The sequence below is a fragment of the Dreissena polymorpha genome, chromosome 5, assembly GCF_020536995.1.
Source record: "Dreissena polymorpha isolate Duluth1 chromosome 5, UMN_Dpol_1.0, whole genome shotgun sequence".
NCBI classification, from domain to species: Eukaryota; Metazoa; Mollusca; class Bivalvia; order Myida; family Dreissenidae; genus Dreissena; species Dreissena polymorpha.
The window spans coordinates 112,464,621-112,480,277 of record NC_068359.1 but is presented as its reverse complement, the minus strand read 5'-3'; the positions used below and the strand labels follow the sequence as shown (position 1 = coordinate 112,480,277).

The window sequence follows — 15,657 nt, the reverse complement described above, 5'->3', positions numbered from 1 at the left end:
TCAATCAATTATCACGTAATTATAAGGCAACTTGTGGCACGCACGAAGAGGCACGAGTGTGTTGTTATAGCAACCAATATTAAGGGACTGCTTTGTCACAGTCAATTAACGATCCGTGAGGAGGGATAATTGTGTAACCGTTAGAAAAACAACAAACAATTAACTTGCTTATCACCTTCGGGTGGTAGCATGCCTTAGCAAAAATAATCGGGTGGCTTAATTTTTTGCTTTTCCGGTGGTCTTATTTACTCAAAAAATTTGGCAACTTTATCTTCGCTTTTCTGGGTTTGTAGGGCGAAATCACGGGCGTAAGAGCGAAATTATCGCTCTTGTCGCCAGTAGGGTAGTCCCTGCAGTATTCCAATAATAATGGTTACCAAATAATGAAACTGTAAAAGCATGGAGCATTTCGAAAAATTGTTCACTATACGTTATTCTAGAGGAGGCTCCAACCATCATAGAACCGCCGCCATTAAATTTGAAAGTGGCTGAGGGCCAGTCAGTGACCATCACCTGTGTAGTGACTGGTAAACCAGATCCTGTTATCACCTGGTACCGTGGTTCCTCCCTTATTACCGGCGGACGGTTCCAGATCATGACATCTGGCAGTTTGTTTATCAAGGTGAGCGCTTTTTTTTGTCTAATTGTAAGAAATCTCCTATTTATAGGCCAAGATAAACTTTTGATGTGCATGATATAAAGACATCTTTCAGGCCAACGTGTAATAATTTATTTTTTGATAATTAAAAAAGTAGAATAATTTAATAAGGGATATTTTTCCTTTACAATCACAGGTGGTTAGCGTGTGGATTTAAAAAAAATTTTTTTAGGCCTTTGTGGTTTAGGTTTAGGACTTTGAGGTTTAGGTTTGGGACATTTAGATTTAGATTTAGGACTTTGAGGTTTAGGTTTGGGACATTTAGAATAAGGTTTAGGACTTTGAGGTTTAAGTTTTGGACTTTGAGGTTTAGGTTTAGGACTTTGAGGTTTAGGTTTGGGACATTTAGGTTTAGGACTTTGAGGTTTAGGTTTGGGACATTAAGATTAAGGTTTAGGACTTTGAGGTTTAGGTTTAGGACTTTTAGGTGAAGAATTAAGACTTTAAGGTTAAAGTTTAGAACTTTGAGGTTTAGGTTTAGGACTTTGTGGTTAAGGTTAAGGTTTGAAACTTTGAAGTTTAGGTTTCATACTTTAAGTCCGTTTTGTAGTTGAATCGCAATATCTTTGTTATTTTGATTTAAAAATTAACCAAATGACTTCAAATGATCAATATCCCATGGCAAAGCATTTCAACTACCGTAAAAGGTTGTGTAACACGCATCTACTTTTTTAAGCTAAAAAATGGGGAAAAAAAGTTTCCATACCACAGGCTAACTGAAAATCGTTATATTTACATTGCCGATCTTCCGTGTTCTTTTATTGCTTCAATTATTAATTATTTTAAAGACGATAATGATACAACTAGTTTGTGTGTTTTTTTTTAATCATATTATGCGTAACAATAAATGTTTGGATTTAAATGAATTATGCATGAAATGCACACTTTCCACGAGGATACCATCAAGGTTTGTCTCCGAAGTAACTGTCCACGATTTTATCGTGGAGGAGTACACATAACGGATGGATTAGTGTTATAACTAAGAAACTGACATTATTGATTGGTATTGTCACGTGGTTATTCATGCATGACTTATTCACAACCGCGCGTTTATTTACATTGCTGATATCATGCGTTCTTTTCGAGTGTGTCTATAATTGACAGGAGATTTTAACGACTCAAACTTCTCAACACCATTATGACATTACCGGAAATAAACAAACAATGGAGGTGTGAAGCTGTTTGCCGGTTCGCATGTTTTGATAATAGTCCAGCTACACAAAACTTGACAGCTCGATAACCACATCCTCAATCTTGACAAGACGTATGAAAACGTGTAAACAAACACAACATCAATTTTATTAACACATTCGAAAAGCAGAAAAAAATAATCATAAATATATCGGGAAAAACCTTGCGGACATACTATTATAAATCGACAAGTGCCTCCAAATAAATTGTGTAACCCTAGTACAGTAGGGTATAATATTGTGGGAAAACAATGACATTTAAATAAAAATGGCTTCCTTGTTTTTCATTCTCTTCTTCAAATTTATTTGATTTCAATGCTCTGTATGTACCTGAAAAAGATAGAAAATATTTATGTTAACTTTATAATGTTTGTCCATCTTATTCAGATCGTAAATATAACACTATTATTAACAAAGTACAGTTTATACACCGGGAAACAGAATGATACGAATAACCGCAACTGGGTAACTGACAGGGAAAAAATGTCTTGGCATTGCTGTAGTTGTGCATTATAACGTGCATCAAGTTTTTAAAATGAAATTTTGGGGTAAAAAAGTGCGCCTTATACACAACTTTTAACGGTATTTTTTTAAATTGCATAATGACAGTGTGTCTATAATCATAGGAACATTAGGTTTGTATTTGCAGCCTTTTTATGTCCCCCACTATAGTAGTGGGGGACATATTGTTTTTGCCCTGTCTGTTTGTCTGTCTTTTGGTCTGTTGGTCTGTTTGCGCCAACTTTAACATTTTGCAATAACTTTTGTTATATTGAAGATGGCAACTTCATATTTGGCATGCATGTGTATCTTATGAAGCTGCACATTTTGAGTGGTGAAAGGTCAAGGTCATCCTTCAAGGTCAGAGGTCAAATATATGTGGCCAAAATCGCTTATTTTATAAATACTTTTGCAATATTGAAGATAGCAACTTGATATTTGGCATGCATGTGCATCTCATGGAGCTGCACATTTTGAGTGGTGAAAGGTCAAGGTCATCCTTCAAGGTCAGAGGTCAAATATATGTGGCCCAAATCACTTATTTTATGAATACTTTTGCAATATTGAAGATAGCAACTTGATATTTGGCATGCATGTGTATCTCATGGAGCTGCACATTTTGAGTGGTGAAAGGTCAAGGTCAAGGTCATCCTTCACAAGGTCAAGGTCATCCTTCAAGGTCAAACATCATATAGGGGGACATTGTGTTTCACAAACACATCTTGTTACATACATGGACTAAAGGTAAAACAAATCATTATGTTAAACCTGCTCTTCAGCATCTCACTCAGGGAACATCAGGCTTAATATGTGTGTGTAAAGTATCATCCACATGCTTGTCATGGATGACATTTTCTATATAGACTAGGTTTTTCTTAATAGAGAAAAGAATAAAATCCAGAAACTTGGAAAGTGTAATCCCTTACTTGCCTGTGTGGACTGCTTATCTTCCACGATACTATAGGCACATGTATGAAGCTTGTTTGTCCTAGAACTCAGCTCATATACATCCATGGAACAACCATTATGGAAGCTTTAGAACTGTTTTGTTATTGTGTTTGACTTTTGTAGAATGTAGGTCTGGCAGACGCAGGCGACTACAGGTGTCAGGCCAGCAACAAGTTCAAACAAGATGTAACCTCCTCTGTCTGCTATATGCGTGTCAGAAGTAAGTGTTAGATGTTACCTCCTCTGTCTGCTATATGCGTGTCAGAAGTAAGTGTTATATGTAACCTCCTCTGTCTGCTATATGCGTGTCAGAAGTAAGTGTTAGATGTAACCTCCTCTGTCTGCTATATGCGTGTCAGAAGTAAGTGTTAGATGTAACCTCCTCTGTCTGCTATATGCGTGTCAGAAGTAAGTGTTAGATGTAACCTCCTCTGTCTGCTATATGCGTGTCCGAAGTAAGTGTTAGATGTAACCTCCTCTGTCTGCTATATGCGTGTCCGAAGTAAGTGTTAGATGTAACCTCCTCTGTCTGCTATATGCGTGTCAGAAGTAAGTGTTAGATGTAACCTCCTCTGTCTGCTATATGCGTGTCAGAAGTAAGTGTTAGATGTATATCTCCTCTGTCTGCTATATGCGTGTCAGAAGTAAGTGTTAGATGTATATCTCCTCTGTCTGCTATATGCGTGTCAGAAGTAAGTGTTGAGTTAACAGATTGCATAGTTAAAAGAACATCATTTGAAACAAACCAAAACATTGTTGTATTTTTGGCTGCTTGCATGAAGCTTTTTGATTCTTCCAAATTCTTACTGTAAAAAAGGCATCAGCATTTATGATAACATATAACTTGTCTTAAACCCCAACATGCGGAATAAACCGTTCTAGAGTGCTGGGTTATATGTTCAACTGGCAGAGGCATGAGTTCAAAATATACATAAGTGGAACTTCAGGGCATCAGCTCAAATGATTCTAAAAGCAAAATATTACAAAAAACAGCAAAAATTTGAAAATAGATCCCACAGCTCCTCCCACTTATTTTCTGACAAGTTCCAGGGGTTTAATTATAAGTCCCCTACCGGTGAAACTGGAGAGGAACTTATGGTTTGCGCTCTGTGTGTCTGTCAATCTGTCACACTTTTCTGGATCCTGCGATAGCTTTAGAAGTTCTTCATATTTTTTCATGAAACTTGAAACATGGACAGATGGCAATATGGAAATTATGCACGTCATTTTATTTTGTTCCTATGTCACTCAAGAATTCTGGTTGCTATGGCAACAAATAGACTAGAAATATTGCTGAAAATGGTGGATCCTGCGATAACTTTAAAAATTGTGAATATTTGTTCATGAAACTTGAAACATGGATAGATGGCAATATGGAGATTATGCACGTCATTTCATTTTGTTCCTATGTCAAGAATTCTGGTTGCTATGGCAACAAATAAATACAAATATTGCTGAAAATGGTGGATCCTGCATAGGTAGGGGACTTTTATTGCTTGGCAATAGTCTTGTTCTTATTGGGTTGTTCATTTTGAATATGTATTGCATATTTTTTGACAGAAATATTATTTTTACTGCCACAAAATGGGAGAAAAATAAAAGTAGTTCTTTGGTAAGGCTTTGGTCGTGGTTTAGTGGTCATCTTTATATCTGTGAGCATTTTAATGTCACTTCTGATTATAACTTTCCCTGGCCAGACAATGAGTGGTTTACTACACCCATGCTCCACAGTCAATTATCAAGGTCACAATTCAAGGTTAACAGTCATGACCTTTTCTTCAGCTCGAACGTTTTCCCCATGAAAGGCAATTTGTTTCAACACACCCCTCTATTTAATGTCAAGGTCTTTAGGTGCAAGGTCTTGAAATGTTGTTTCCCTTTAAAGCATACGCTTTGAGGGCATATTTAAAATCTTGTTACAAGCTTTTGGATGTGCAAATTATTATGGAATTATCTGCAATTTAAGCTCTCAGATGAATGTATTATAGCCCCACAAACAAAATTGAACTCACTCTTTTTTATCTTTCTCAGTCAGTCCTCATAATAATTTTAGGGGTGAAAACAACAGTAACATTTCTCATGCTTAAAAAAAGAAACAAATACCATCACCATGAAGTGTAGATGTTAGACAATTCATTTCAAGTGAGCCCACACACATGTTTTTGTCTTAAGATATTGCTGACAACGCAGTGTGGGGTATGAGTCACTTTAAAGACAAATCCCTTTTTGAGTCTCTGAATGCTGTTACAAGAAGGGGTTTCATGCATTTATGTGAAGTGGGATGCGTTTATGTGAAGTGGGACTCTTTCCACTTTGATTGCATTTTTTTTATGAATGAATACCCTTTTTAATAAAAATCCAGTTTAATAGACCGAAAGTGTCGTTCCGGATTGGCCTCTGGTGACTGCACAGGCTAATTTAGGACATTTTACGCACATGACTTAAACCACCTTTGCACATCGCGAGGTTCAAACACATTTGTGATTTGCAGGAAAGACGAGAATAGAGCAGGCACCTTTGGACCTGGAGGTGGTGGCTGGAAACGATGCAAAATTCACTTGCTCTGGTTCAACTGACTTTGATGAGGCAAGAAACATGCAAATATACTGGGAAAAAGATGGGAAACAAGTGTCCTCAACGGAGCAGAGAATGACCCAGAACTTCCAGGACAACTCTCTTACGATTGCTGGCACCATTGTGAGGGATTCCGGAGTGTATTCCTGCATTATAACCAATGGGCTCGACAATGACACTGCATTTGCATTTCTTACGGTTAAAGGTAACCTTTTTGTGAAAGTTTGTGTTTTAATAGACATATTCTATAGTGCTGTTAAAAAAAAGGAGAGGAGATCTTTGAATCTGACAGTTTGTTTGTTAAGAAAAATCCGTCTATGAAAATTTGCACAGTTTGTGTGATTAAGATGGATTTATTATGGTGAAACATTGTGTGCTGCATAATAAATAGCAGATACTAATGTAAGAATTAAAGTTATGTAATAAGAATTGTAGGGCTTGTTTCATATGTTTTATCATATAATTTCATGCTATTGTGTATGTCAATAATTATATTCTTTATTTGCTTAAGTGTTTATTTTGATCAAACAAATGCTTAAATGTTGTTAATATTTTATAAAACTGATTTGTAGCTCGACTGTTTTCGGAGAAAACCCGATGTATTGTCATAGACAGCTCGCCGTCCGCCATAGGCGTCGTGCTAAAACCTTAACATTGGCTCTAAAATCAAAGTGCTTCCACCTACAACTATGAAACTTCATATGTAGATGCACCTTGATAAGTTCTACACGCCACACCCATTTTTGGGTCACTAGGTCAAAGGTCAAGGTCACTGACCTCTAATAAAAAACTTTAACATAGGCTCTATAGTCAAAGTGCTTCCACCTACAACTTTGAAACTTCATATGTAGATGCACCTTGATGAGTTCTACACGCCACACCCATTTTTGGGTCACTAGATCAAAGGTCAAGGTCACTGTAACATCTAATATAAAACTTTAACATAGGCTCGAAAATCAAAGTGCTTCCACCTACAACTTTGAAACTTCATATGTAGATGCACCTTGATGAGTTCTACACGCCACACCCATTTTGGGTCACTAGGTCAAAGGTCAAGGTTACTGTGACCCCTAAAAAAACAACTTGACAAGCTTTCACAGCCGAGCGTGGCACCCGTTATGCAGTGCTCTTGTTTATAAGGTTAAAACTACATTACAATTCTTTAATAAAAATTCAAATATTCTTATATTGTACATTATTATTTACACAATTCTCTTCAAAATCACCAATTCTGTTGTTGTCGTTTAAAAAAAAAAAAAAATGTACAAAAAAATTGAAATTTGCATTGAAACAAAAGTTGATTTGAGTTGTTTAAGTTCACGGCATAAACAAACATTGTTTCAACTATTATTATTTAGATTCCATTATCTGGAAGAAGTGGTATATCCTGTACATTTCAGACAAGCCTGACCCTCCATCAAGCGTGGAGATCTACAGATGTAAAGCTAAACAGGCTGATATAAAGTGGGTGAAAGGCATAGAAAACAATGCCCCAGTGATTCACTTCATCGTTCAGTACAACACAACTTTCCACCCAGACCAGTGGGTCACAGCCCAGACCGTGATATACACTCAGAACACGGCCACTATTGATCTTAGTCCATGGGCAAATTACACATTCCGTGTGATAGCCACAAACAAGATTGGGGCCAGTTCACCAAGCTCTCACACGCCTACAGTGTGCAGAACGAATCCATCTGTGCCCGATAAGAACCCTCAGAATGTCAATTCTATTGGAGACAGGCGGAACTTCCTGAAAGTAGAGTGGATTGTGAGTATTGTATTTAGTGAATTATGTTTCTGTATTGCTTCACAAGTTTTGGATTTTCCATGGTGCATATTGTTACTTAAAATAGGAAAAAGTTTTCTGTGCAAAAACTTAAGTGTGGAGAGAGGTATAGTTCTTTAATTTCTGTTATGATGTGCATACCTTGGTTGCCAAGGTAATTAAAGTAATAAAAAATTGATTGGTGAAAATGTGAAAATCTTTTTTCTAAAAATGATGGTTTGTTTTCATTTATAAATTACATCTTTTTGTTTTCACATACTTTATAACTACTAAAGATATGCAACTTCAATCTTTAGGGCATAATATGAGGTGACCTACCTAAAAACATGCATTGCACTATCAAATTGGAAAAGTAGTCAAGCTTGCGGTCTTGGGACAGCTCTTATTAATTGTAGGATAATGTGAAAACAACAACTTTGAAATAAACCTCTAAAATAGATAGATCTTTTTAAAAGCAGTGAGGCGGAGGGGGGGGGGGGGGTGTTATGACATTGTTTTCCAAATATTTGAACCCTATCTCTGTTCAGCCCATGACTCTCATGGAGCACAACGGTCCCGGGTTCAAGTACGAGGTCACAGTGAGAGAGCGGGGCAGCCAGGTGGCGGGGGCCACCTACAACATTGACAACTGGCAAAACCATACCCTGGAGCACACGGCCACTGACCCATACAAACCTTATATTGTGCGAATCAAGTCTAAGAACAGTGAGGGGGAGTCGAAGGCGGAGACAGTCGAGCGGACTCTGTACTCGTATGAAGATGGTAAGCTAGATTGGGGCTGTTTCTGTGCAGGAAAACAAACTTGAGACCTGCTCAGGGAAAATCAAGCTTATTGCATGTGCAAACAGTGTCATCCCAGATTAGCCTGTGCTGTCCACTTACCACTTAATGCATGTGCATACAGTGTCATCCCAGATTAGCCTGTGCTGTCCACTTACTACTTAATGTATGTGAAAACAGTGTCATCCCAGATTAGCCTGTGCTGTCCACTTACCACTTAATTCATGTGCATACAGTGTCATCCCAGAATAGCCTGTACTGTCCACTTACCACTTAATGCATGTGCATACAGTGTCATCCCAGATTAGCCTGTGCTGTCCACTTACCACTTAATGCATGTACATACAGTGTCATCCCAGATTAGCCTGTGCTGTCCACTTACCACTTAATGCATGTGCATACAGTGTCATCCCAGATTAGCCTGTGCTGTCCACTTACCACTTAATGCATGTGCATACAGTGTCATCCCAGCTTAGTCTGTGCTGTCCACTTACCCCCATGTGCATACAGTGTCATCCCTGATTAGCCTGTGCTGTCCACTTACCACTTAATGCATGTGCATACAGTGTCATCCCAGATTAGCCTGTGCTGTCCACTTACCACTTAATGCATGTGCATACAGTGTCATCCAAGATTAGCCTGTGCTGTCCACTTACCACTTAATGCATGTGCATACAGTGTCATCCCAGATTAGCCTGTGCTGTCCACTTACCCCCATGTGCAAACAGTGTCATCATAGATTAGCCTGTGCTGTCCACTTACCACTTAATGCATGTGCATACAGTGTCATCCCAGATTAGCCTGTGCTTTTCACTTACCACTTAATGCATGTACATACAGTGTCATCCCAGATTAGCCTGTGTTGTCCACTTACCAATTAATGCATGTACATACAGTGTCATCCCAGATTAGCCTGTGCTGTCCACTTACCACTTAATGCATGTGCATACAGTGTCATCCCAGATTAGCCTGTGCTGTCCACTTACCCCCATGTGCATACAGTGTCATCCCAGATTAGCCTGTGCTGTCCACTTACCACTTAATGCATGTGCATAGAGTGTCATCCCAGATTAGCCTGTGCTGTACACTTACCACTTAATGCATGTGCATACAGTGTCATCCCAGATCAGCCTGTGCTGTCCACTTACCACTTAATGCATGTGCATACAGTGTCATCCCAGATTAGCCTGTGCTGTCCACTTACCCCCATGTGCAAACAGTGTCATCACAGATTAGCCTGTGCTGTCCAATTATCCCCATGTGCATACAGTGTCATCCCAGATTAGCCTGTGCTGTCCACTTACCACTTAATGCATGTGCATACAGTGTCATCCCAGATTAGCCTGTGCTGTCCACTTACCACTTAATGCATGTGCATACAGTGTCATCCCGGATTAGCCTGTGCTGTCCACTTACCCCCATGTGCAAACAGTGTCATCCCTGATTAGCCTGTGCTGTCCACTTACCACTTAATGCATGTGCATACAGTGTCATCCCAGATCAGCCTGTGCTGTCCACTTACCACTTAATGCATGTGCATACAGTGTCATCCCAGATTAGCCTGTGCTGTCCACTTACCCCCATGTGCAAACAGTGTCATTACAGATTAGCCTGTGCTGTCCAATTATCCCCATGTGCATACAGTGTCATCCCAGATTAGCCTGTGCTGTCCACTTACCACTTAATGCATGTGCATACAGTGTCATCCCGGATTAGCTTGTGCTTTCCACTTACTCCCATGTGCATACACTGTCATCCCAGATTAGCCTGTGCTGTCCACTTACCCCCATGTGCATACAGTGTCATCCCAGATTAGCCTGTGCTGTCCACTTACCACTTAATGCATGTGCATACAGTGTCATCCCAGATTAGCCTGTGCTGTCCACTTACCACTTGATGCATGTGCATACAGTGTCATCCCAGATTAGCCTGTGCTGTCCACTTACCACTTACCCCCATGTGCATACAGTGTCATCCCAGATTAGCCTGTGCTGTCCACTTACCCCCATGTGCATACAGTGTCATCCCAGATTAGCCTGTGCTGTCCACTTATCACTTAATGCATGTGCATACAGTGTCATCCCAGATTAGCCTGTGCTGTCCACTTACCACTTAATGCATGTGCATACAGTGTCATCCCAGATTAGCCTGTGTTGTCCACTTACCACTTAATGCATGTGCATACAGTGTCATCCCAGATTAGCCTGTGCTGTCCACTTACCACTTAATGCATGTGCATACAGTGTCATCCCAGATTAGCCTGTGCTGTCCACTTACCCCCATGTGCATACAGTGTCATCCCAGATTAGCCTGTGCTGTCCACTTACCACTTAATGCATGTGAATACAGTGTCATCCCAGATTAGCCTGTGCTGTCCACTTACCACTTATATGTAATTTTGCCCCTAAAGTTAGCCTCTTCTTTAAGAAAATACAGGCCATATTTTTTCTAGGGCGAGGCTTATTTATCATATCATATTTTGTTTGTTTGCTGCTACCATGATTCGTTTTTGTTCATGAAGATGGAGCAGATAATGATATATTTCTCACATGCACTAATTAACAAACTTTTTAAGTTATGTGCCCATCATGGCATGGTATTCTCTATTGGCATGGCTTCTATGCTTGTAAAAAAAACAGTGTGGGTGCTTTTAAAAATCTCTTAGCAGTCTCTTGGACTTTAATGGATCATAACTGATTTCATGGTTACTTCAGTTCCAAGTGGCATAGTTTCCAACGTTGAAGTGTCTGAGATCAGCGCCTCATCAGCTCGTCTGACATGGACCTGGGACAAGGTCTGGATGGAGGAGTCAGGTGCCATCAATCAGATACACGGAGAGTTCCGGGGGTTCCGGGTAAGTCATAGATAATTGGCTTGCAATCTTCTTTCTTATATAAACCAACGTGGAGAACTTAAAAATAGTTTCTGTCACATGCCTTTTCAGCTTTTGTTATGATATCTATCGCCAATCATCATAGGGATATAGAAGGTAAAGGTGTCTGTGTGTGTGTCTGGATGTATGCCTGCTTAATTTCATCTCTCTCTTCTGTTCACTACTCCTCCTACATTTTGCTTAGGTTTTGTTTCCTTCTATATATTACATTCCACTTGCTTCAATCTTTTACAGAATTATCTAGTGCTGGTGTGCATATAGACAAAGTTTCATGAGTGTGTTCTTTTTTAAGGAGTTTTTCTTGTTTGGTTTAAAAAAAACATAATGACAAGGAAGTTTTTAGTTTAGTTGTAAAAAAAATTAATCGCAAACCCTGTTAGCATCAAGGCAATTGTGGCTAGAGAAACAGTGTCTGTAACAGCTTTATGGTTGAAGAAAAGTACCACTTGTTCATAAAAGTGTTCAGAACTGTTTGTTTCAACCCATAAGAAAGGTTTAGAAAGGATAACAGGAAATTAAGAACTGGAAAATACTCCTATTCTAGTGAGATCTCTTGATACGATTTATTAAATTTCTTTATAGTTTCTGATTGAAAGCAAGTGTGTGTCGTTAAATACTGGAAGACTATACTGGGGGATATATTGTTTTTGCCCTGTCTGATTGTTGCTTTGTTGGTTTGCGTCAAACTTTAACATTGGCCATATCTTTTGTAATATTGAAGATAGCATTTTTAGCTCGACTATTTTATATGAAATATATATAGTGGAGCTATCCTACTCACCCCGGCGTCGGCGTTGGCGTTTCTGTGAGCGTGCAAATGTTAAAGTTTGCGTACTACACCAATTATTTTCATTGTCCCTTGACATATTGCTTTCATATTTTGCATACTTGTTAACCATCATGACCCCAGCTTATAAACAAAAGCAGACAACTGTATCAAGCATTTTGACAGAATTATGGCCCCTTTTATACTTAGAATATGCATATTATTGATAAATCTATGTTAAAGTTTGATTACTACCCCAAATATTTCCTGTGTCCCTTGACATATTGCTTTCATATTTTGCATACTTGTTTACCAATATGACCTCAACCTTTAAACAAGAGCAGACAACTGTATCAAGCATTTTGACAGAATTATGCCCCTTTTATACTTAGAATATGCATATTATTGATAAATCTATGTTAAAGTTTGACAAAACAACACTTACCTGACATACCACAATGCACTCCACCCAAACCATCCCCAATGCCCCCCCCCCATAACCCCCCCAATCCACCCCCAAAATATAAATATTATTTATTATTATTTCTTATTTTTGAAAGATCATCTATTAAATGATCACACACCCACATTATACCCCCCACCCCCCCCCCAACCCCCCCCCCCCCCCCCGCCCACAAAAAAATAAACATTTTGTTTTCTTATTTTTGAAAGATCATCTATTAAATGATCACCCCCCCCCCCCCCCCCCCCTCTCCATGATGGCTTAGGTAATACTGTCGAGCACTTGAATAGTCAAGCGCGCTGTCCTCTGACAGCTCTTGTGATATTTGGCATGCATGTGTATCTCATGGAGCTGCACATTTTGAGTGGTGAAAGGTCACGGTCATCCTTCAAGGTCAAATGTCAAATATATGGGGGGGGGGACATAGTGTTTCACAAACACATCTTGTTTCTATTTATCATACAATGCAAAGAATTTGTAAAACGCTGCAAGATGAAAATATAGAGCATTTCTTAAAGCTTGCATAACTTGCAATGTTACAGATAGGGTTTTGGCGTGCTGAAGAGAAGGCGTCGACATTCACTGAAGTAGAAGTGCCTTATAGAGAGGTCTTACCAAAAGAAGTGCCCTCCGGAACACTGACAGTGAAATCATCGTATCTACTTAAAGGACTTACACCGTACTCCACCATGCAACTGCAGATCTGCCTGGCCAACAATTTCTATGTGGGACCCCCTAGTCCTCATATAGCATTCCAGACGTTTGAAGGAGGTATCTGATACAATATTTGATTAAATCCCATATTTTATTATGCTGCTATCCATCTGCCTGTATCCGCATCCGCAAAAAAATAGAACCAGTTGAAATGCACTGCGCTTATTCCATTCATTCACATCCGTATCCGCATATCCGCATCTGCAAAAGAACGCTCAAGTAAGCATTCTTATGCTGATGCGGACGAGATACGGACGGCATTTAGCACGATGAGGGGAAAAAATCAACCGAAAAACTTATCCAATTGGTGAAAATTACCCGGAACTATACAATCAACGCAGTTCTTCATATCGTGACTCAGATTTTACCTCAATTGTTTGGAAAAGTATAGCAAAGGCGCTAGAAGAAGATGTTTCAGGTATTTACCTTTTGTATTCTTGTACAGACAGAATGATGATTTGTACCTTATATCTACTTAAATTCAAGCTTGTCTTTCATAACTATTATCTCAATTATAATTTTAAGTTTTATCCATATAATGAAAAGTGTGCACTTCGTGCCAAACAGTTGTCCAAAGAAAGGCAATCATGGCTCCAGTTACAGATTTCTATGGACTTGTATAATGCGGAGTGGAACTCTATTTTGTCATCGCCCACATATCCTAGGGGTCTTAACAATTACAGCCAGCCCGTGACTGAGCAGAGATTACAACAATCGTTATTGTCATCTGTTAACCAAGAGCATGGTTTCCAGCATATGTCCACTGCTAGTTATGTGGCCCACCCTGTGGCACAGGCACAGGACAATCAGACCAGCGGACAAAAAACAGGACTTAACGTTTTGAGCGCTGCTATTGAAACCTTACAGTAAAACGAGCGATTGTCCACAATTTTGTGACAAATTAAAGTGACATATTTTCCTTGTTCGTTTAATGTCTCAAGTACAGTGAGACACAGGTCTTTTCAAGAACATTTTATTTCTAAATCATCATTTGATATTGTTTTATGCTTATTATTGTTGATTAAGTTTACGTTGCCAATATGTAAGTACATTAAAGTTGAATAAACGTACAGTCAATCTTGTGGATGCGACCACTTGTATTAAGGGACCTTCGTCTTATGCGACCATTTTGAAATCCCACGGAGCTTTTTCGCTATATAATGATATTTTATTAAGCGACTTTTGTCTTACGCGACCAGGGACTGCTGCTTTTTGTTTATTTTGATGTCCGAATCTTGAATTAAGCGACCACTAGGAGGTAAAAGTGGTTAATCTATTGATCTTTCAGGGACAAATCCGTGTTAATTGTTTATCTAAGCCGATAAGATGTACTGTTACACCTCTGCTTTGTTTTCACACCAACCATTATGATTTTGCTTTGTCTCGTTGACCGGTTCTGACCGGTATTGTTGTAGACTGCGTATCAATTTATTGAGTTGAATAATACAGGAATGTATTACGTACAGTCTACAGCTTAAATAGTTTACTATGTGGAACGTTAAGAGACAACGCCGATCAAATGTCAAAACAAAAAGTGTTAACGTTGAACGAGAAAATTCGGGTTTTGGAATTGTCAAAGAGTAAAAGTGCACGTAAAATCGCAGATAAGTTTGGAGTCGGTAAAACTCAAATTCAGAACATTCTTAAGTGTAAAGCCGAGGTGCTCGAAAACGTGGAAAATAATGTGTCAGGCGAAAAAAATGCGAAAAATATTTCCTTGTCTATGTTGTTTTTGCAAATAAATATGTACACACAATTCATTTATAATAAATGATAATTTATAATAATTGAAAAAATAAAACACATTATAAGTAAAATATTGTTTTTGTTTTGTGTTTATATTCATTTTATTATATATGTTAAAATCATTGTTGACAAAAGAGATTATCCTTCATATAGATTAAAATTGAGGGTAAGCATTCTTCCAGAATGGCCTTTTTTATTTAAAGACCATTTTATTAAGAGACCACTTTTGATTACTCCCTTGAGTGGTCTCTTAATACAAGATTGACTGTCTATAAAATTCAAATTATTGACTCAAACAAAATATTTATAGTTACCGCAAGCAAATAGCTAGGCGTTTTTGGCTACAATGGTCTGTCTTGTAACCGATTTCTTTGAAATAAACTCTTCAACTAGAGAGAGAACATATCCAAATTGTTGTTTGTTTAGTCTAAAGTAACCTTAAACTCCTCATCAGCAAGATCAAGTTCTTTAACTAAATGGTTGTAAGATCCAAATGTTTGGCGATTTCTTACTATTGCACGTGCCCACCACATGTGCTTTCGTTTACTTTTACACTTCTTCGTGTGAGTAACAGCAGCACCAATTAACAAATAATGGGAAAACTCTTCTGCATGCATGTTTTCAGTTCAGAAGTT

At 38.6% G+C, this 15,657-nt stretch overlaps 2 protein-coding genes across 5 annotated transcripts in view; both read left to right on the top strand.

Moving 5' to 3' along the window:
• Positions 1-15,657, top strand: part of LOC127880903 (E3 ubiquitin/ISG15 ligase TRIM25-like) — a 285,579-nt gene that overhangs the window by 196,042 nt on the left and 73,880 nt on the right. Inside the window, exon 5 of one of the 2 annotated variants that reach the window (XR_008049811.1) lies at positions 2,717-2,988. The gene's annotated coding sequence lies outside the window, so the exon portion shown is untranslated. Of the gene's footprint in view, positions 1-2,716; positions 3,074-15,657 lie in introns of those variants that run through there. The other variant, XR_008049808.1, reaches the window with a different exon arrangement.
• Positions 1-15,657, top strand: part of LOC127880899 (neuroglian-like) — a 136,238-nt gene that overhangs the window by 91,614 nt on the left and 28,967 nt on the right. For 2 of the 3 annotated variants that reach the window (XM_052428384.1, XM_052428383.1), the window contains exons 11-17: positions 441-622; positions 3,421-3,517; positions 5,789-6,076; positions 7,272-7,642; positions 8,188-8,422; positions 11,155-11,294; positions 13,105-13,333. In XM_052428384.1, the coding sequence (XP_052284344.1) occupies positions 441-622; positions 3,421-3,517; positions 5,789-6,076; positions 7,272-7,642; positions 8,188-8,422; positions 11,155-11,294; positions 13,105-13,333 (1,542 nt within the window). The remainder of the gene's footprint in view (positions 1-440; positions 623-3,420; positions 3,518-5,788; positions 6,077-7,271; positions 7,643-8,187; positions 8,423-11,154; positions 11,295-13,104; positions 13,334-15,657) is intronic. The other variant, XM_052428385.1, reaches the window with a different exon arrangement.